The 20,967-nt window shown below is 44.0% G+C and overlaps 2 protein-coding genes across 6 annotated transcripts in view; one reads left to right on the forward strand and one right to left on the reverse strand.

Annotated features, from left to right (window-relative positions):
* Positions 1-8,790, forward strand: part of PCCA (propionyl-CoA carboxylase subunit alpha) — a 281,260-nt gene extending 272,470 nt beyond the window's left edge. For all 3 annotated transcript variants that reach the window (XM_071742501.1, XM_071742507.1, XM_071742529.1), the window contains 2 exons: positions 4,927-5,004; positions 8,426-8,790. In XM_071742501.1, the coding sequence (XP_071598602.1) occupies positions 4,927-5,004; positions 8,426-8,494 (147 nt within the window). In that variant the 3' untranslated portion in view covers positions 8,495-8,790. The remainder of the gene's footprint in view (positions 1-4,926; positions 5,005-8,425) is intronic.
* Positions 8,791-10,986: 2,196 nt separating this feature from the next.
* GGACT (gamma-glutamylamine cyclotransferase) overlaps positions 10,987-20,967 on the reverse strand; it is a 28,158-nt gene continuing 18,177 nt past the window's right edge. The window contains exons 1-2 of one of the 3 annotated variants that reach the window (XM_071742531.1): positions 17,935-18,146; positions 10,987-12,587 (exon numbers count right to left, since the gene is read on the reverse strand). In XM_071742531.1, coding sequence (XP_071598632.1) covers positions 12,115-12,570 — 456 coding nt within the window. In that variant the 5' untranslated portion in view covers positions 12,571-12,587; positions 17,935-18,146 and the 3' untranslated portion in view covers positions 10,987-12,114. Of the gene's footprint in view, positions 12,588-12,953; positions 12,975-17,934; positions 18,147-20,967 lie in introns of those variants that run through there. The other 2 variants (XM_071742532.1, XM_071742535.1) reach the window with 2 other exon arrangements.

A 20,967-nucleotide genomic window follows, 5' to 3' on the forward strand; every position in this document is an offset into this window, starting at 1 on the left:
TAAATCTCATCCAGTAACTGTATCACCCCCATTTTGTGGCTCTGAAGGATGAAATTGAGAAATGGAATACTGTGCAGTCATCCTTTACGTCTCCAATTTTAGGCCTTTGCACATCATTTTCATGCTTTTATTCCAAATCAAACGACATTAGTGAGCAACACCACCCAGTGATGCTAAATGCCTGGCATCTAAGGTAGCACTCACAATCTTTGGTTTTGGAGAATTTAGGACTCGGAGAGAAGCTGGGGGTTTTGTTGATGGTGGATTTATTTTATTGTATTTATTCTCTCTTATCCTTCCCTCCCACCAGATTTTTCAGAATTTTTTGAAAGCAGAAATCCGGACAGTAGCGAGGTGCCTAAGGTGGAGGGTGCTCTCTTATGCCTCCACAGAGGAAGTGGGAGCTCAGCACGGTTAACAAACACAACTTTAAAAAGGTTTCTGTTTCTTTAAATCCTTCTGAATAAAGTGGATCTAACTTCTTATGAAGGATATTGGGGGCTTTAATCAGAAATAAGAAGTGGTTTAAGTCATTAGCACAACAAAGCAAACTATAAGCTTGAAGATAAAAGTCTCAGGGGAAAGAGTCCTCTGAAAATAAATGGGACTTGATAGATTTCCATATCATTTATAACTTCCCTTAATTACACTTGGAAGACTTGCCAGTAAAACTGGAAAATTGGCAGCCTATATCCATTATAGTAATTTTGCCGACCATGGCAAGCAGCTGGCTTTACTGGATTTTATTTCCCATCACTCACAATTAATCATCAGCTGGAGATGTCTGAAACTCCTCAAAACGTAGCAATACTGTGTGACATTCAGGCCTCCTTAAAATGCTAAAATCTGCTGAGTAAATGGGCCGAGTTCCCCTTTCCAGGGAACTCATTTTGGTGCGAGGCAGGCTGCTGGTTAATGAGTGCCACTCCGATAATCGGATGCGAATGTGAACCCTGACCTCGTGTCAAAGGAGAGGACGCAGCAAGCTGGATAAAAGATAGGGGGGTCCAGTTCTGCAAACTTTACACCAATTAGACAGGGAGCGGGGAAATACATCAGTGCCCATTGGGTTTATCAGAAAGACTTGTGGGGCTTGTGACCATTTTGTAAGCCTAACACTGAAGACGTCCCTGTCACAACCATTAAGGCTTCGCGGGGTGACGGACAGAAGTCCGAAGGCAAAGCGCAGCACGTTCACACACATCTCCTGGTAGCAACGCCCTCGGGCCTGCGCTGTCTTTTTGCCTTTCTGAGTTTTGAAGAGACCTCTCTCTAAGTGCACTTTGTCTTTATGGTCCTCCTGAAGGTGCAGTGAGAACAGCTCGGGGTTGCTGCTTCTCAGATTCTGCTGCCAGCCCGTGCAGGGAGTGCCCGGTGGGAAGTGACCGGAGACATCGTCCTGTCCTGTGTGTAACCTTTTGGCTGGAGGAGAGAGCAACCACCGTGCCCAAGCTGCTCAAAGGGTGCTATTGACTGTTCCCAAGTTCACATCAGAGTTGTTAGCAACATGGAGATGTTAAGCACCCTCCCCCTTGATTTTTTTTTCCTTCTTTTCTTTTCACTTTTCTTTTTTTTTTTCACTCTGTGAGGAACAAAACTGAACAGATACTGCGAGCTGTGCCATGCAGAAATAAGCTACTGAAATGTAGACTGCAGGTCTACCATTAATCAGGTATTTGTTTTTATATTCTAAGCAGTGTAAAGGTAGATTTGTCTGTAGCATAACCATGAGAAAGATACCTGAGTTTAGTTACTTTTAAGATAAGGAGCCCTTTAATTTTACTTGGTTTCGATCAATCAGATTTTTTGCTTGATGCTACTTGCCTGTTTTGACAGATTTGGGTCATCACTGAGACCTCTCTAAATGGAAATGTAAAGATGGTGCACTGAAAGAAAAAAAATTGTATGATGCAAATGAAACATTAGAAAGGGTCCAGATAAATCCTTAAATAAGACAGAGAGCAGGAACTCGTACACATTGCTGAGGTTTTCATTTGCAGGCTAAATAACAGGCAAAAGGATATGTGCAATTATGGCATGAAAGAAGTTGGACAATGCCCAAAAGACTGAAAAAGAGAAAAGAGAGATACAAGTGCCTAATTTTAGGATTTGTCACTTTGCAACACAATGTGTGGAGCTGTAGAGGTTTAACATAAGACCACTAATTAAACTTCTGTGCTTAAGTGACACTTTCACTGAGGTAATTTTCAACAAATTGCACATCATCAGAAGCACTGACACAGCATTTTCACACGTGGTATGTGCTGAAAGTGTCTCCTTCCTTCCAAATTAGCAAGACAAGGAGATGTTAAATGGTCTATACATTTTGTGGGTTATCCTTTCCAGGTGCTGCTTCCTTTGTCATTGACCCAGCAGGTATTACATAAAACACAAAAACTTTATTTTTGAGAAAGGGTGGAAACTGAGGAGAAATCCAGATTCATGGAGATTTCCATGCCATAGCCACTAATACTTCCTTGCATTTTACAGGTGTACTTAAGATCAACAGAGGCAGTCCTGTACTTTTCCATTACATATAATTCCAGGACTCTGCTTAGATAATTGCTAACTGATCCGTTTGTGCACTGTCCCCCTGATGAAGCCGTGTTACACTTTGGCAGTCACTGTGGGGCTCACCAGGAGAGTTTCTTGTGCCCTTGACCACTCAGTTGGGATCTGCACTCCTTAGTGTCAGTCTCCAGTAATCTTCAGAGCCCCACGTTCTTGGTGTTCTGATAGCTGAGTTCAACCACAGGATGGAAAATTTGTTCCTGAAACACGCTATTAAAACACCCTCCAACAAGCGTTCTTGCCTATAAAAATTCATTTGTTTTTATTTTTTTTTCTTTTAGCCAGAATTAGACATTCACGGCTTCCTCTTAACCTCAGAAATATCTGGAAAGTTCAGAGCAGGTGGAAGAAAAGCTGAACAGTGAGGTAGGGAGAAAAGGAGGAAAAGCAGGGAAGGAAATAAAGAGCTGCTGGGATGGGGCTACAGGCAGAGCAGCAGGTGTGGAGGGAGGGAGACAAAAGATGGGGAAATGGAATAGAAGGGAAATAACTGAGGACAAAGAACAACTCTTTGATACTATTCACTGAATTTGACACTGCTAATGACTTAAGTGCTCACCTGAAGCTTGGGATGGAATTTCTGCAGGTGAAGTGTTGGGTGTTGGCTGTTCTCTGTATCCGGTGGGCCCGCTGTGTTCCCATAGCAAACATTTCCCTTATTTACCACCAGGAGCCCATCAGACTGCTGCTGTCAGTCTGTTGGAGAAGTGGTATGCAAGCACCTTATAATGTAATACCTTTTATTCTGTCTTGCTCAGAATCCATAGGCAGGCATCAATGCTTCCAGTCATTCCCTAAAATGTACAGTTGTCATTAGCCAGGAGTAGCTCTGGGAAGTGTTTAACAGTAGTGCACACTTCAGAAAAAAAAAAAAAAAGTTTATTTAAATTTTCTGAATGCAGTTCATGCAGTATGCATTTGATGTCTGGCTTTACATGTCTGTGATTCCTCTGAAATCCAACACCTGTTCTTAAATATGTATTATTAATTTTACATATATTTAGAGAAGTATTTATATGTGTATACATGTACATACAAAAACAAACACATTTTGAGGGAACTAACTCATATAACAATGCAGAGAACTGATCTCCGCAGGTCTTAAATTACCCTCTTTAATGAAACTCTGACAGCAGGGTGAAAATATCCCAAATTTGCTGCAATAATGAGGGATTGGCAGGCTACATCTGTAAAAGTGTAGGAAAAAAAATGAAAAAAGGAAAAAGAAAAAAAAGAAAAAGGCTTGTGGGCACTCAGAGCCAGGCATCCCAGACAGGTGTCCCCTCACGAGTCCTAAGTACTGGTATGTAGGACCCAGTGCCCTGCCCTCTCTGGCATAAATCACCTTTGTGGGATGCCTGTCTGAGTGCTGGGTTACAGGAGGGATAAATTCTGAATCCTGTAGTTTTTCCTTCATAGAATCATAGAATTATTCAGGTTAGAAAAGTCTTGCAAAGAGCATCCAGTCCAATCTTTGTCCTGACTGCAGTAAGCCAGATCTATCAGCTCACTGCTCAACTCATGTACAGGTATCCTCAAGCACACACACACACACCCCAAAGCCTTGTGTGGCTGTAGTCCAAGGTGTTGCAGTGAGGACCACTCTGGGGGGCACAACAGAGCAGCTCAGTGGGTTACTGCTGACCCTGAGCTTGCACATGCCTCTTAGCAGAGCAAAACAAGCAGAAAAAGGAAACTTGAATACTTCCCCTTATCATCTGTGGTGGTAAAAATGATGGTTTAGCCCCCACCATGGCTGCCTGGAGGATGGGATGTGTTGGTTCCTCCCAGGCACACTCCCTGCTGTCAGTACAGAGCCACCACCCAGACACTGCCCTGTGCAGAGCTGTGACTTTCTGCTCAGCATAGTTGCCCCACTGGCATTGCTGGAGCTCCCAGCCCGTGCTCCCCCAGATGTCTGCCAAGAAATTTTCAGCTGCTGAATCAGGTTTAGGATCCACAGGATCTGCACCAAAGCAAAAGCTGCCTGGCCAAAACTGCACAGGTTTCAGTCTTTCCCCGGAGTTAAGGTCAAACTGTGGTGGATGTGAAATGTGAGCTGCAGAAGCTGGAGCTGAATGGATGGGAGGGGATGGGAGCCTTTCAGGTTTGTCTGGGGTGATGGCTTCAAGTAGGTGATTCCTTTTTCTCTTTGTTGCTGCTGGTTTGTCAAAGGCAATTGTGATCTGTGGTTGTGGTTTGTGTTGTGGCTCTGTTAGCTGGCTGACTTGACTTGTGCCATGAAAGTCTTTTTAGCTTTTAATGAAGTAATCCCTTTATTTTCCAGAAGAATCATGCACACTTAAAGCATTTCAAATCCTCTATCTTCATTTTGTACTGCTTCAATTTTAACAGGTTGCAGAAGGTCAAGAGATTTGTGTAATTGAAGCAATGAAAATGCAGAACAGTATGATTGCTGCTAAAACAGGCAAGGTAAGCTACCTTGGGTCACTTAAAACCATATGCAACTTGTCAAATAGGACAGAAATTAAAAAGGAATAGAGGAGGATTCTGGTTGTTAAGGAATTAAGTCTTATTGTTGTAAGTCTTTTGAAGTGAGGTGTCTTTAATTTTTAACATTTGCATCTGCTGTGAATGCTGTTAAGTAGTTCCGAGCCTTAGGTAGCACAGCAGGAAATAGTTTTACTGGCTTCAGAAATTCATATAACTCTTTTTTTTTCCTAAATGATTTGTTTGCTCTGATTTTTATAATGCCAAGTTGAATTGAAAGGTGTTGCAGCCCGTTTCTCCAAATTCCGTCTTTCCAGAGAGCAACTGAAGGAGAGAGACCTCTTTGCCAGTTAATTCATTAGTGGCAAACAGTTTCACATTAAAAAAAAAACCCTACTCAGAACAAGGCATAGAAAATGCTTTTGCAGGAACATGAGAAAAGCAATTTTTAAATTATTGTGACTGTTAAATATGAAGCCCAAGATCTAGAGATGTGTTAAGCTTTGCAAGGCTGATGTGTGGTATCTTGCTTTCAGGGGGGTCAGGGTTGCAGCTCCCGAACTGGAACCTTCCTCTTTCAGCACAGAATGTACCAAAACCATCATTCTGGGCAGGGAACTGGTTAAGCTGGTATGACACGGGCATGGCTTAAATCCCATCTGGTCCAGGGGCTGTCAGCCCCTAAATCATCAGAGCATCCCTGTGCCAGATTGTAATCCACAGTCTGAAAGCATCATCTAGATCCATCCAACCCTGATCCATCCTTTTCAAAGGGAGAGCAGAGTCACTCCTGAGAAGTCACTGGTCAGAGCCCTCACCAAAGATCTGGATTATATATTTTCCTATTTTTTAGCATGTCCAAGCTCTTTTCTTCTTGGGGCCAGGCTTCTCCGTGCTCCCTGAAGCACTGCCATTTTAAAATTAAAAATAGGAAATGGAAACGAAATTGCAGGATCCCTTAGCCCAGGAGGAGGCAGCAAGGAGCTTGACTTCAGGGCAGGGACAAGGTTAAGCCACTGGCAAGACTTGCTGAGATCTCAGGATGGGTCCCTATGCCAAGGACTGTTTGTGTGTTTACAAGAAAGGCTCATTTGGCACGGCACTAAAATCGTCGCTGAGCCTGGGACCCAGGGCTTGCCCCTTCCAGTGAATTTAGTGCAAAATTGGGTCTTGAGGGAAAAAAATTGCAGAGAGAGGGAGAACGTACCTTCTCCTGTTGCTCTAACATTGCCACTTCATTATTTTCTTTCATGCGTTAATTTCTATTACATTTACCTTCTCACTTGATTAATATTTGCCAGCATTTATTTCTTCATCCTTGCTTCTTTTGTTTAACCCCTTTATTGCTGCTCTTTGCATCCACTGATTTTAACTAGTGAGTATTTGTAATTAAAATGCCATTCCCTCTCCCACCCACTCCCTTTTATTTTTTACATTAACCTTCCCTCTCCCACCAAGGTGTGCTGCAACCTGTGGAACCTCTTCCCTAAAATCCTCCTTGCACTTCTCCAACTAAGAAACATCTCCCACTCACTCTGTACAGGTGCCACATAAAACCCACCTTTGCCTTATTAATCCTTCCAAGTGGGATTTGAATGGCATGCAGGCCACGCAGTGGGGCCAGTGTGCACCTTCCCGTGCCCCCTTGGCATCTCCCATTTTAATCGTAAGCAAACTATTTGGTTCTTTCAAATTCTAAGAATTTGAAAAAGCAAAAGTAAAATGGGGCTGTGTGGAAATGAAGCTGCTAAACAGAATTCATCCCGTTCTGCAGTGCAAAGTCGTGGCTCTGAGTGCTAAAATAACTTGCCCCCCCCCCTTCCCCAGGAATGGGATGTTTGGCACTGGCTCTCTGTCAGTCCACGTTCCGATGCTTTGAAACCCTGTTTTGAAACTCAATTCGTTTGTCTTCAGCTGGAAGACGTTCCCATTTTCATTCCCCGCTGAATTCCTTTTCTGCACCGAACCCCATCCTTCCTGTTTGTGACTGTGAGAAAGAAGTAACTTGTTTTTTATCTGCTTTTGAGTTTACTCCAGCCACAGGTGGTTGAAAAATGAGGGAAAGATGGAGAGGAACTGGCGTGGCTCCCGTCTCCAAGGGACAGCTGCGCCTGGGGCAGAACCGGGAGCTGGCCCCGCGGCACGTCAGAACTCCCTGGGGAGTTTGAAACACTGGTCAGCTACAGTGTTTGCTGAGCCTGGCCTTTGTAGAAAAAGAAAAAAAAACAAAGAAAAAAGTATTTTCTACACTGCTTTCATCTCTTAAAAGACTGAGAGTCGGGAATCTGGGAGGCTGCTTAGCGATCGATTTAGAAACAAAGCCCTTTCTGGTACATCTCGCGGTGTCTTTGTGGGTGCAGTGTGTTCAGCTCCTTTTCTTGAGCCCTGCTGTGCATCTGCTTTTGCTGCACTTACACCTCACCTGGCTTTAGACTCTCAAATTAGAAACTCTCTCAGGTGGGCAAATGTGCAGCCATAGCAGCCTGGTATTTTGGGTGTGCTGTAGGTTTCCTTCAGGGTGATGTTTGGATGCCTGAACCAAGGTAACTGCTGAACGGGGCTTTGACAAGGATTTGGGCAAGTCCGGGTGAGCTTGGAATTAATATTGCAAGCAAAAAGGTGTAGGATGCACCTTCAGGTATTTTCTGGAGCTCCACGTGCTGAAAGGGAAGTCAAACATATTACAGCCTTTTGTAGAGGAAATGAGGGACTAGTATAAGATGCTTTGTGGTTTAAAATTCAGGAATCTGCACATAAACATATAATTCATGTAGATGCCTTTATTTGATAGTGGTAGCCCTTTGCCAAGTTCAGTTATGTTAAAGGATCCCAATTTAGATTTGAATAAATCTATTCCACCCGTCTGGGGATTGAGGGCAACCCACTTCATGGCTGAAATCCCAAAATGCAGTTATACTTAAAATCTGTAATGCAAAAAATATTGGAACATTTCACTGAAATGTCCAAGGATGAGTGTTGGAGAGTCATTCTGTCCTCTAAAAGATTTAAATTTTTAGTAGTAAATAAACAGCAGTCCAAAGGGATGGAAGAAAGGTTGCTTTTTAATCTTAAGAAGTGCCATCTCCATCTGACATGCAGGTCTTCAAGCCCCTCAGCCATTAGAAAACTTAAGAGTGCCTAAAACTTCAGGTGCTTAATTACCTTGGACATGATTTGGCTGCCAGGAGGTGGTGGAGTCTCCATCCTCAGAGATCTCAGGCCTCAGCTGGACTCAACATCAGAGGTTGAGCTGTCAACCTTGAGCCCTTCCAACCCTCCTGTGCCCATGATCCCTGTGGCCATCACCATGTTGTGCAGTCACCATTTACCCTGTGCAGCCAAACCATTTATTTAACCATGATGTTAATGAGGACTTGAAATTATTTCTGTTTCTCCACTGCAGGTGAAAGCTGTGCACTGCAAAGCTGGTGATACTGTTGGAGAAGGAGATCTGCTGGTGGAACTGGAATGAAAGGTTTCCTCCACTCTGCTGAATTAGCTAAGCCTTTATTACTTGCATCCGTAAAGTATGATTAAGGCAATTCACCACAAAAGATGGACAGTCTTATGTGCAGGATTTTATAGTCATATTTATTGTATCAGTGGTTAAAACAGCAAACACAGATGTTAAACCTTGGCAACAGATCCCAGATTTTTACTTCCAGAAATACTTGTACATAACCTTTGTATTTCTTTGATTTTTTCAGGATCAAGTAAAATCAATAAAATACTATTTCTGCTTTAAAACAGGAAAAGCCTCTTTTTTTTTTAAGAAAAAGGAAAACATAACAAAAGCCTGAATCCAATTCATCTTCTTTGTGGTAGTATCACTGGTTTGAGGCCCAGCCAAATCATATAGTGGTTGGTAAGGGTGGAAAATTAAGCACTGAGTGTTGAACTGAGCAGTTTTTCTATGCTCTGTGTAAGCACTGAAGAAGTGCTGCCCATGGTTTAAATTCTGACCAGATTTATAGTAACATTTTGTACAGACCAGATTTAAATTACAGCTTAGCTGTTTTATTTTGCTAACACAGACTTCCCCCCTGTATTTTCTTTTACAGTTGCAAGGGAATTTTCTTCTTTTAGTAAGACTCCATACCCAAATTCCCTCCCTCCCCAAACTTTTATCTTCTTTCAGTTGATTGCTGGATGCAAGTTAGGAGCTGCCTCTGTCCTTGAATCCCCTTAGCTGCTCCAAGGTATTCCTGGAAGCACTTGCTGTCCCTCAGGCCAAGCCTCCTCCTGAACTCTTACAGGAAGGGGAGACCCAAGTGTCTGATCTTTTGTTGTGCAGAGGCTCTTGCTACAGACTGGCTGAACAACTGGGACTGCTCCTAATACAGAACTGTGTCCTGTGGGAAGAGCTCTGTATCCTCTGGGAAACCAGAGAGGGCCTGGAGAGGAGGAAGATTTAAGAGACTTGAGCAGAAGTGAGAGGGCTGGTGACTTGGGCAGAACAGGTAAGAGGATGTATTTATCTTTTCCCACAAAACTGTGGGAACTGGAAGCTGACTGGGTCCAAAATGTTACTGTGTGATTATCAGAGGCTCTTTCTTCCACCCGTTGCTCCAGCTCAGTGAGCCAGCAGCTGCAGCTCACCAGATGCAGTGATACTTCTGCTGTCCCTGCACCCTGTAAGCATCATTGCTGTCCCTACACTCCTGCCTTGGCCTCCCCTGCTGGGCCAGCACACTGGGCTACTCTGACCTTCAGTCTCACTGCCTACATATCTGGTTACCAAATCCTGTTTGGTTTTATCCCCACATAGCTCCAAGTCACAGAATCATAGAATCATCATGGTTGGAAAAGACCTTTAAGACCATCAAGTCCAACCATCAGTCCTGCACCACCTTAACTACTAAATCAAAGCATCTTGCAGAGACACAAATCTGGGGCTGCATACAGCAAAGACATTGAAGGTTGCAGGTGGGTGCAGAGCCTGCTGAAAAACACAGCTGAAGTCACTGTTCTGCTGTGCTTTGACCACTGCCCAAGAGAGGAGGGGGCCTGTTCTCATTTGCTTGCCTAGGATGTGCAGTCATTCTACTTCCCAGAAAAATCCCCTCTGGCCAGAGGCCCCTGGGCTCCTTACCAGAAGGTGAAGGATGAAAACAGTCTGTGACAAGGCTGGTGACTCACACTCAACCAGAAAGGTTCATTCTGCTTGAAACTTTTGATTGAAGAGGCATTTTTTTGTGTTACTGAGAAGCTGCCAGCTAAATCTCACAGCCAAGATGCAATAACACAGTACAAGGATCTGTTTTGTTCATTAGTTTACAAAACCCATCAAGATGAGTAAGGAGAGTGTTTGGGTAGTACCTGCCCTCCAGGAAAATTAATGCATTTGGAGATGGAGAAACTGAGGCAGACACCTGCATACCTTTCTATAAAACTTAATGCCATTTTGCCCCTTCTAAAAGGAGTACAGTTCATCTTCTGCAGGTTGCCCTAGACTAAAAAAAAAAAATTAAAAAAAAAAAAAAAGGTATAGTAATGAGACTCGATACAACTATTCCGCTTTAAAAATAAGTACTTAATTGCCCTACTGCAGCAAGACAAGCTTTCTCTCTTCTAAATGAGATGCAGCAGTGCCTGTTACTGGTAAGTTTAGGCTGATCCCTTCTTCGGATCCCTGGGCTCATTCCCTACCCCAGATCTCCTCTGCCATCAGAGGGCAACTGGCAATGAAGCTGAAGTACAATATTGTTCTTAATGGTATCCTCAGTACATTTAATTGTACTTTGGCTCCCTGCATGACATACATACCCCGCTCACATCCCTTTGGCAGCTTTGTACACTGTACAATCTATATGTATGAAACACTGCATTTGAAAGAAAATATAAAGCACAGTAGTGTTAACAGACAGAAAGCCATGATTTTCTCAGATTGTACAGAAACCAGCACAGTTGGTTGGGTCAGGGGCACAACAATCTTCTCTACATCTTTCTTTTTTCTTTCCCCCCCCCCCCCCCCCTCAGTTTAATGTTGCAGTAGCACACTAAGGTCCTCTGGATATTTTTTTTTAATATCCAGTCTTTCTCCCGATAAGAAATTCAGCTTGCATGTGGTCGCAAGTTCTGCATTAAAGCACTTGGCTAAAAGTCACCTTGCTGCTAAGTGCTCACAACAGCTGCAGCTGCTGTAGCATGGTGGGCAGATGCAATCAGCTTTGATCTTCCTGGTCCCCAACACCCCCCCCACCCCTACCCCCCAGTCCCACAGTCACCTGGTGGACTGAAACAGTACCTAAAGTGCTTAGAATGCTAAATTAAAGGTATTATATTAGATGTAATTCTCTTAATATTTCTTCACAGTACGTTATGAAACTGAGCATGTTTTAAGGATAATTCTTTTCCAGTTCAGAAAAACACTGCAAGACAGAGCAAGAAAAGTCTTTAAATTTTCTCTGTTTCTCCTGCAGTTTCTTATTTGTCTTGAAGTGCGTAGCAGCTACACGGTCATCTCTCCCTCTTTAGGTTTGGTAACCTACTAAACGCCATTAGAAGTCATTATTAAATGCTGAGTTGTGCGTTACTTTCCAGATTTTTTAAAATCAGTTTTAGTAGCTGATAGTAACATTGTTATTCCACCCACCTTGGAGAACTACACAAAATTTTTGCCAGTTCAGGTAAAAAAATAATAATTGGTCTGTTCCTCTGCCTTTCACTGACCTCAGTCATGGGCTGAGGCAGAGAGGGGTGAGGTTGGTGGGGGTTCAGGGGTGGAGAAGAATAACTAGACCCCAAAACAGATGTGCACAGCCTCATGCAACCCCAGTGACTCGTGGCAGGTTAGCGGGGCCGAGGAGGATGCTGACTGGCCAGGGCTGAGTCCCCATCTCTGTGCCTATGAGACTTCCAACAGTAGCGCCAAGGCTTTTTGGGTTGGGAAGGTTACAAGAGATCCTGCTTTTTTTTCTTTTTTTTTTTTTTTTTTTGCTTTTTTTTCTTTTTTCTTTTAATGGAAAGGGTATTACAGCTTTCCTGGAAGCGTTACTGATCGGCGTGTGCTTACTACTGCATCTTCGGTCGGGCCAGGCCAGGCCGGGCCAGGCCAGGCCGGGCCTGGCCAGGCCGCGTCGCCTCCCGTTTCTAATCCCGGCTTTCACGTCGGACGTAGGAGAGGCCGTGTTTCCCCGAGGAGTCGTAACTGTCATGGTAGGGGAGGCCGACCCACTCAGGTGGGTACGTCCTCGTGCTGTACACGAAGCACTCCAGGACCCCCTCGCCTGCCCCGCCCTTCTCTTCCCACTCCACCACCTCGATTCTCATCAGGGTGCGCTGGTACATGTCTGGGCAGCCTTCAAACTCATCCAGGAACTGCAGCATCTGCTCATCAACAGAGTAAATCTCCCCAGCAACGTGGTGCCCTGTCCCCGGGATGTTCAGCATGTAGGGAATGTTGTATTTTCCTGCGATCACCAGCGGGTACTTCTCCACGGTGCGGCCCCTTCCTTGGAATTTTGCTAGCCCCTTGGCCGTGTTGATCATGTGCTTGTAGTTGGGCTGACCCTTCTTCAGCGTCCCGTAGACGAAGACACGGGCCATCCTACCTGCAAAAGCACCTGAGAGACAAAGGCAAACGTTACTGGCATGGCTGCTCTAAGCTCTGGAGAACCACAGCCTCTCCAGGACCTGTCATGTGCTCAGGACCTTGGGGCACACGCAAAAGCGGTCTCATAGTCCTGCACCTCGCTTGTCATGGTTTAACACTGGCCCAGCAATTAAACTGAGTAACAGATGCTCTCTATTAATCTCTCTCTCTCCTCCCTGATAAAGAAAGGAGAGAGAATAAGGGAGAGAGACTTATGGGTTGGAAACTAAACTACACAACTTTAATGAAACACTAATGATAAATAGGAAAAATTGCTAACTATATACAAATATACAGGAACCACGTTCCTTCCCCCCTTCCCCCCAGTAACTCTCACATCACCACCGAGGCTGCAGGGCAGCCCTGGGAAAGTCCAGGCTGGACTCCTGGAGTCAGGAGCTGGAGGCAGGAACACACAGATTCAGGCTGGCATGGATCAGGACCACAGCGAGAGGAACAGACAGAATCCTCACAGGATGCTGAAGGAAACAGGGAACGGGTGAAGAAAGGGAAGCAGGAAAAGCAGGAAGGGCAGGAAGCCAGAAGCTGAAAGTTGGAAGCTGGCTTGACCCTCGTGATCCCTCAAATTTATACTGAGTATGATGTGTATGGGATGGAATACTCTGTTTGTACTCAATTGTACTCAATACTCTGTTGTGTACTCAATTCTGGTATCTATCTTGTCCGGTCCTTCCCAAAGGAGGGCTGCAGGTGGGACCTCTTTATTCCTCTTGGAGGGTAAAATGTTCCTCAGAACTGAGCAGTGTCCTTGGCTCTGCACACCAGTCTCCAGCAGTAACTATAAACATCGAGTGTTATCAGTCCGAGGAGCAGACACTGACTGAGAAACTTGCTGTTAATTTCAGCAAGTGCAGCTACTTACAAGAGACTGAGCTGAAAGCAAAAGTACAAGACAGAAAATCACCTTTATCCTGGCCCAAACCAGGACATCGCTTCAATACAATCCTATATTCAAATATCTCTTTAAACTTCCCTGTCAAAAAGCGTAACGGTGCAAAACAGGAGAAAGTCACCCTTGCAGTTCTGTGCTGCACCCAAATTGTGCCTCGTGGCTTCTCTAAGGAATCCCCAACATCAGCCAGTTCATTGGGAAAAGCACTAAACCTCTTTCTTTTTTTTTTCTTTCTCACCATCCTGAGAGCCGTGCTACTCCAAACTGCGATTCCATGCTCAGTAACACCCCAAAAGCAACCCAGGGAGCCATCCCTGTGATAGAAACATGCTCCACATAGCACCTCCTTTAGGGGGGAAAAAAAGAAATTGAAAAAAATCATGGTTCAGCTTAGCTACTCGGACACCTTCCTATGCTGCTCCACTGCATTTATGGTTTAAGTAGCCCAGGTCAAGCCCAGCTACTAAAATTTTCAGAAGCAAAGGCTTGTTTTCTCTTTCTGGAGATGGGGTGCTTGTTTTTTTTAAAGCCTGAATTGATGGACTTGGTCACACACAGCCTGGGACATCCCATGCTGCTGCCTGGGGGTGTGGTCCAGTATGCCCTGGAATCATAGAATCATAGAATCATAGAATCCTAGGGGTTGGAAGGGACCTCGAAAGATCATCTAGTCCAACCCCCCCTGCCAGAGCAGGGCCACCTAGAGTACATCGCCTAGGAACGTGTCCAGGCGGGTTTTGAATGTCTCCAGTGAAGGAGACTCCACAACCCCCCTGGGCAGCCTGTTCCAGGGCTCCGTCACCCTTACAGTAAAAAAATTTTTTCTGATATTCAACTTGAACCTCCTATGCTCCAATTTACACCCATTACCCCTTGTCCTATCACTGGTCACCACTGAGAAAAGCCTAACTCCATCTCCCTGACACTCACCCCTTACATATTTGAAAACATTGATGAGGTCACCCCTCAGTCTCCTTTTCTCCAAACTAAAGAGACCCAGCTCCCTCAGCCTTTCCTCATAAGGGAGATGTTCCACTCCCTTAATCATCTTAGTAGCTCTGCGCTGGACTCTTTCAAGCACTTCCCTGTCCTTCTTGAACTGAGGGGCCCAGAACTGGACACAATACTCCAGGTGCGGCCTCACCCCCTGCCCTCCCTCATCTGCCCAGCATCTTCTTTCATTACTACAGCATTTGGTATTTAGGAAACAACTTTCTATTTGGGAACAGAAGAGCCTGGTTGCAGTTGGGAAGTTTGTGTGTCTACTTGTTTCATGCCAAAACAAAGCACAGTGGCATTAGTCAGCTGAAAGCAAACTAACACATTGAAATTTCAGGTCGTGTTGCATTGTAGTTGCTCACATTCAAAGGTATTTATTCAAACAGGAATACAAGTCTTTAAAATAAAATAAAATAAAATAAAATAAAATAAAATAAAATAAAATAAAATAAAATAAAATAAAATAAACAGAAGAGCAAGCTGAAAAGCTAGCTTCACAATGGTCGTAGCTGCAGCAAGCTAACTGTGTACACACTGGGACACCACCAAGATGACCAGAAGAGTCTTGGTGAGAGAAGTGTGACCTGTCTGTCACAAAGAGGCACGAGAAGGCTTTAGTACCAGACCTTACAGGCACAGTGAGATGTTGGCGTGGCAGCATGGCAAGTTAAACCTGGTGGCGAGTCCCTTCACAGAAGTGCTGAAGGATTTTCAATCATCCCAGCACTGAATTCCCATTGCTGACTGACAAACACTGCAGAGCAAGCTGTGGCTCTGGGGAGAGAAGCAGGGGTGGCCCGTGGCAACCACACTGCAGGCAAGCAGGTGCTGTCTGAAAAGTGCCACTGGCAGCCCAAGGACATGTCTGTCCTGCTCCTTTCAGGCAAAGAATCCTTGCTGATAAATCTTAGGTGGCAAACCTCATTTGCTGAACTGGTGATGGCTTCATAAGCACCTTCACCCTTCCTGTCCGAGGGAGCTCCACACTCCACTTATTTCCCTTGGGGCTGGGCTGGGAGAGGGATGCACTATTTCAGCCCTTGTCCCTTTTTCCCCTGATACCCTGAAGTGCAAAGCCACCTGAAGTAGCCAATCTGCACACCTGATAGCCCCCTCTTGAAAACAGACCCTAAACACTAGTTTTATCTGTGAGCATAAACCACTCAAAATTGGTTTAAATGGGATAAAAGGCTGGCTTTACTGAAAGGCAGGGAGAAAAGAAGTACCTTAATTGTTCCTGGATTATTTTTCACACTATGCCCTGTTGCCCCCCCTTCATTTCTGTAGGGCAGAAGCAGTTCTTGCACTGTCTGATGGTTTCCCACATTTTGCCCTTGGTCACGGACAGGGCAGAGGCTGCCTCACCTGCATCCAACTTGTCTGCATCAGAGGAGCACCAGCAGCTCCTTCAGGAAAGAGGGTCATTAAGCAATGTATTTCAAGTTTGAAAAATCTTTAAAAAGCAGACTGGAAGTAGAAAAATCTATTATTTTTCTGCTATTTACTCTTAGTGAACTGTTAGATCAGGTAGGTTATCCAAAAGGGTACATTGCGGGCCAAGAGCAGTGTCCTTTAAAATACTCACTAGCAAATTCTCTGTAACAGAATATAGTTTAAAAAAAAAAAAAAAAATCATCTTTTTTTGTGCCTTTATTTACTGGCACACACTTCAGGAAAAAAGACTATGCTGATTTTTTCCCCCAGTACAGATACACTTCAGCATAATTTATCCTTCATGACATAAACAATGTTGTTTTGGATGCAGTTCATTCCCTCACAATAAGAAGAACATTAATATTCAGTCAGTCTGACTCCCTTTTATAAGAAAAATCATTACTTTTCAGACTGTGTTTTGAATAACAAACATAGATCCTTCAGGAAGAAACTTGTCCCAGTGGGGATTGAGAAAGGATCAGAGTTAAGCACTGAAACATGCAATTAATTCCCATTAGGGGATTAGGGCACTCGTGTTCACTTTGAATCAGAAAAATGAATTGTGAATTAAATTGTTCACAACCAAGAGGTTACTTGTCAGAAGTAATAAGTTAAAAAATAAAAAGGGAAACCTAAAAAGCACACAAAAAGCTCAATAGCGAGTGGTGCATCTGTAAGAAAAAGATACGCTCCATTTCCATCAAACAAAAGCTCTGTCCCTACTGTACAGCTGGAGATAAGCGTCCAAAAAGTTTGCAGAGAAGAGTGTTACCCCTCCTGAAATCGGTGAAAACAAAGTGTGTGTTTCTGATGGCACAGCAGCCAGCTACTCAGAAATATTAACATTGATTTAAAGAAACACACCCGGCATCCCAGTGCAGGTCCTACAAAATTTCAACCACAACAAACCTTGCTAAGCCAGGTTTGGACAAGTGTTTTTGATTTAGCATTTGAGTAGATGGGTTCAGCAGGCAGTGTAAGTGGAGAGGGACTGGGAATCTGAAGTTTCAACCACAGTTTGTGATTCCACAAGCCGTGAGGCTGCCGTCCTGGTAGAGATGTGGCTTTGCACCCTATCACACCCCACTGTGATCCATAATATCCCTGCCTCTCACACAGGATGGGCAGGGTGCAGCAACTTCTCTTTCTATTAAAGAGAAACCACAAAGCCAAGTCCAGGGAACCCCGGCTGAAAACTGATTGAAATAAACTCAGTAAAAAACATTTTCTGAATGTTGCTCCTTATAAATAAGATGTATTCAATTTTCGGTGCCATAAATCTGGTTCCCCGTGTGCCACATGTTGCGCTGCTGAAAGGCTGTTAGACCCATTAGCATCATTCCCAGAACTCGCGTTTTTAGCCACCTTGTGGCAGGAGAGTAAAGAGCAGAAATTTATTTGAGGGTCATTTCAAAGACTTCGCTAAGCAGCTGAAAAGAGTTATAGACAGCATTCCTTTGCTGAATCACCAACAAGGAGTTGCCTTTTCTCACTTAATCCAGTTTGACATTTGTTACCTACACTAAACCACCTAAAAGGAAAAGAAAACCGAGTAGAAACCAAAAAAAAAACCAAACAAAAAAACCCAAACCAAAAACCCAAGCCCAGACCTGCTGCCAGGACAAAACAAACCCATTCAGAAAAGTACTTTCATGAAATATTCATGCCAGAATTATTAAAAATTAATAAGTGGAAATGCGAGTGAAACTTGGATGTCATTGCTTCAAACTATTTCTTTTAGCCACAAAAGATGACCCACCAAGCCATTTGTGGGATCAATTCCTAGTTGTTCTGATAGATGAGATGCAAAGATCAGAAAAATAACTATTTCACTATGATGGTGCAGGTAGAAAATGCTGTTGGGTGAAAATAAAAGCTTCTTATAACTGGTGCTGGCCAGCATCCCAAGCTGCCACTTGGCATTAGCAGTGGGAGGGCTGCATCAACCATATCCATGTCTGCCCCTGCTTACCGACAGAATTTTGGGTCAGTTTTTCCTTCTTGGAGCCCAAAAGGTCCAGCACAGTGAGAGAGGGATGGGTGGCCACAGGACTGGTTGCTGGCTCAGTCAGTACACACTTGCAGATGAAACTGAACTGCTGCAACCAGGCTCTTGGTTCCTATGTTGTGCCCCAAACAAGACCTCACTTCCCAAGCAGCAGCAGCTTCTAAAAAAATTAAATCCACACAAAACAAACAAAAAAAGTCTATATTCTTTTAGTATGGTACAGACAATTATTGGATGCTACCGGCTTATTTTGGAAATAAAATTAGAAATAATGCCTGTGCACTATGCTGGCTCCAAGGCTGTTTGCAATCGCAGTAGCAGGGGTTTTGGGTTTATTTTGTTGAAACTTTTTCTCCCAACTCAGAAAATATCCATTTCTCTCTTTCCATACAGTAACATTATTTTCCCTTGAGAAAAATTCTCAGTGTTGGCTCGGTGACCAGATATAGTTACACATTAATTCTTCTGAAGTTTCTTAAAACTGTAGGAAACAGGTGAAAAAACAAAATGCCTTGAACTTTAAACTTGAGCCCAGGCTGTGTGAATGAAGCAAGTTTTAAGGTCACTCTTCACTCAATGCTAACTTTCAAGAAGGACTAACATGCCAGAGAGGACTCCTGGGACCGCATCCTGTTGGTCCTTTGATGCTTTCATTTTGTTGCTTGCTATTTTCTTTATAGCACAGACAAGGGCTTCCTGCCTGGGCCGACCCTTTTCCAACCTTGCTGAATACCTCGGAAAAAGTTTATGGCAAGACACCTTTCTTACATTAACCACAGAGGCACCAGCGAAACGATGGCTCCTTTGAAATCAAGAGGTTACGGTCTCCTCGCAGCAGTTGTCCTCTGAGAAAGGGTGAGCTGCTGGTTTGTGAAAACAAACAAGAGTATTAAGAGTAACCAGTGCCATGTTGGGCACTACTACCTGAAACACCATTTAATCTCTGCAGCTGATCATTTTATTGACACTTTAGCATACTTTACATCTCAAAACCAACAAATATGCCTGTGCTTAAGCTGGGGTATCCTAGAGGTGCTTTTATCACCAGGAAGCAGAGGGAGGATGCCTTCTCCTTCCCTGCCAACAAGCATCCATCACAGGGCTGCTCACACGGCATCACAGAAAACATTTGCCTCTTCTCTGTCTGAAACCATTTCAGGTCAGTTTCACCTCTACCGCATAGAGGAATCTCAATAGGTTAATTCCAGAATGAGTTTCATTCCCAGGGTGACTGTTAGGAGCTGTTAGGAGAGGCCTCCAAGTGACTGATCAGATAAAACCACCACATGCAAAAAAGATGCTGGGGATGAGATGCAGAAACATGGAGGACACATCAGTGTTAGTCTGATTAAGATTTAATTTCCACGCAGTGCAGAGACAGGAAGGGACTGCCAAGACTGAGAGGATGAAGAAAACAGAAAGTCAATGGATGTGGACAAACTAAGTCAGGAGAAAAATTGTATCCCCAAAAGAATACTATATCAGTATTATTAAACATTAACTGTTTTGTCCTAATATTAATATTTATTATTGTATGAGCCTCAGACAGGGTATTAGATCAGGTTCTTGCTACCAGTTCCAAAAGTTGTGGACTACAGAAGTAGTTAGAAATAGAGCACAGCACTGAGTCCAGGACTCATTCCATAGTCCACAGACTTAGCTTATAGAGGAGACAACTGGCTCTGCATATACATGATCATACAGCTGGCTGGAATTTCTGGATGGAATCATTAACCCGAAGAGGAGTGGCTTTCTCATCGTAAGACCAGACAGGGCATAAGAACAACCCTAAGAAGTCACCACAGAAAGGCCAGAGAGCCCATGTCCCTTCTCTGAGGGTGATCACAGCAGATCCCTCAGCAAGAACGAGGCCAGGTGAAAGCCATGTAATTCAAACTGAGCTCCAGAGCCTTCCTGTGTCAGAGGTGATGAGTGCTGTGGTACATAAAGGCCTTTTCCTCTATGTGAGCTCACACAACCACTGCTGTGAATAGGCAGCAGTGGCAGCAGCCCGTGGCAGGCAAACCCATGCCTTGGTTCCATGTAGGTAAATTGCTTTGGGTTTTTTCCTTGCCACCTGCTTGCTCCATCTGATGGCTCTTCCTCCAAGTTAGAGGTCTCTGTGCACCTCCTCTGTGCCACCAGAGACTTTTTCAGCTCTTGTTCTCTTCTAGGCTGACAAGTCCATATGTATTTAACCAAATGGAAACCACTCCTTACCTGTGATTATTTTTTCCCTCCTCTTTTCTAACTTTTCTGAATCTCCTATAGTTTTTTGAGATAGGGCAACAAACACTGAAGTGTTTGAGAATGGGTAAACCTGTATAAATGGATTTATACAGAGATATAAATCACATGTCCTGGTTTGTTCACACTCCTTTCCCTCCAAAGCCACTTTGACCGCTACTGAGCAATGGACTGACATTTTGGAAGACCATGACAATACCTCAAGCATCATATTCTCAAGTAGCAAAAGGGGTGTGAAATCTTTACTGAAAATCCAACAGTGCTGAAGCCTTGAAAACTAGTACTCTTCAAAAATGAGTATTTGTCCAAACTACCATTGGTGCTATAGCCTTAGGGAAAGGTAGCAGACTAGAAGGCTTCTCAAAGCCCCACTCAGCATGTCCTTATGATGCTGTTTGAAGTACACTACCACTAATTCAAATGACACACATAGAAATATCTCACTGGGGCCTACAAGAAAGCCGGGGTAGGGCTTTTTACATGGGTGTGTAGTGAGAATGGTTTAAAACTTGAAGAGGGTAGATTTAGGTTAGAGATCAGGAAGAAATTATTTAATTTGTGGGTGGTGAGCCACTGGCACAGGTTGCCCAGGGAAGTTGTGGCTGCCCCATCCCTGGAAGTGTTCAAGGCCAGGTTGGATGGGGCCTTAAGCAACCTGGTCTAGTGGGAGGTGTCCCTGCCCATGCAGAAGGGTTGGAACCACAGGTTCTTTAAGGATCCTTTCAACCCAAACCATTCTATGATTCTACA

The sequence above is a fragment of the Heliangelus exortis genome, chromosome 1 (genome assembly GCF_036169615.1).
Source record: "Heliangelus exortis chromosome 1, bHelExo1.hap1, whole genome shotgun sequence".
Taxonomy (NCBI): domain Eukaryota; kingdom Metazoa; phylum Chordata; class Aves; order Apodiformes; family Trochilidae; genus Heliangelus; species Heliangelus exortis.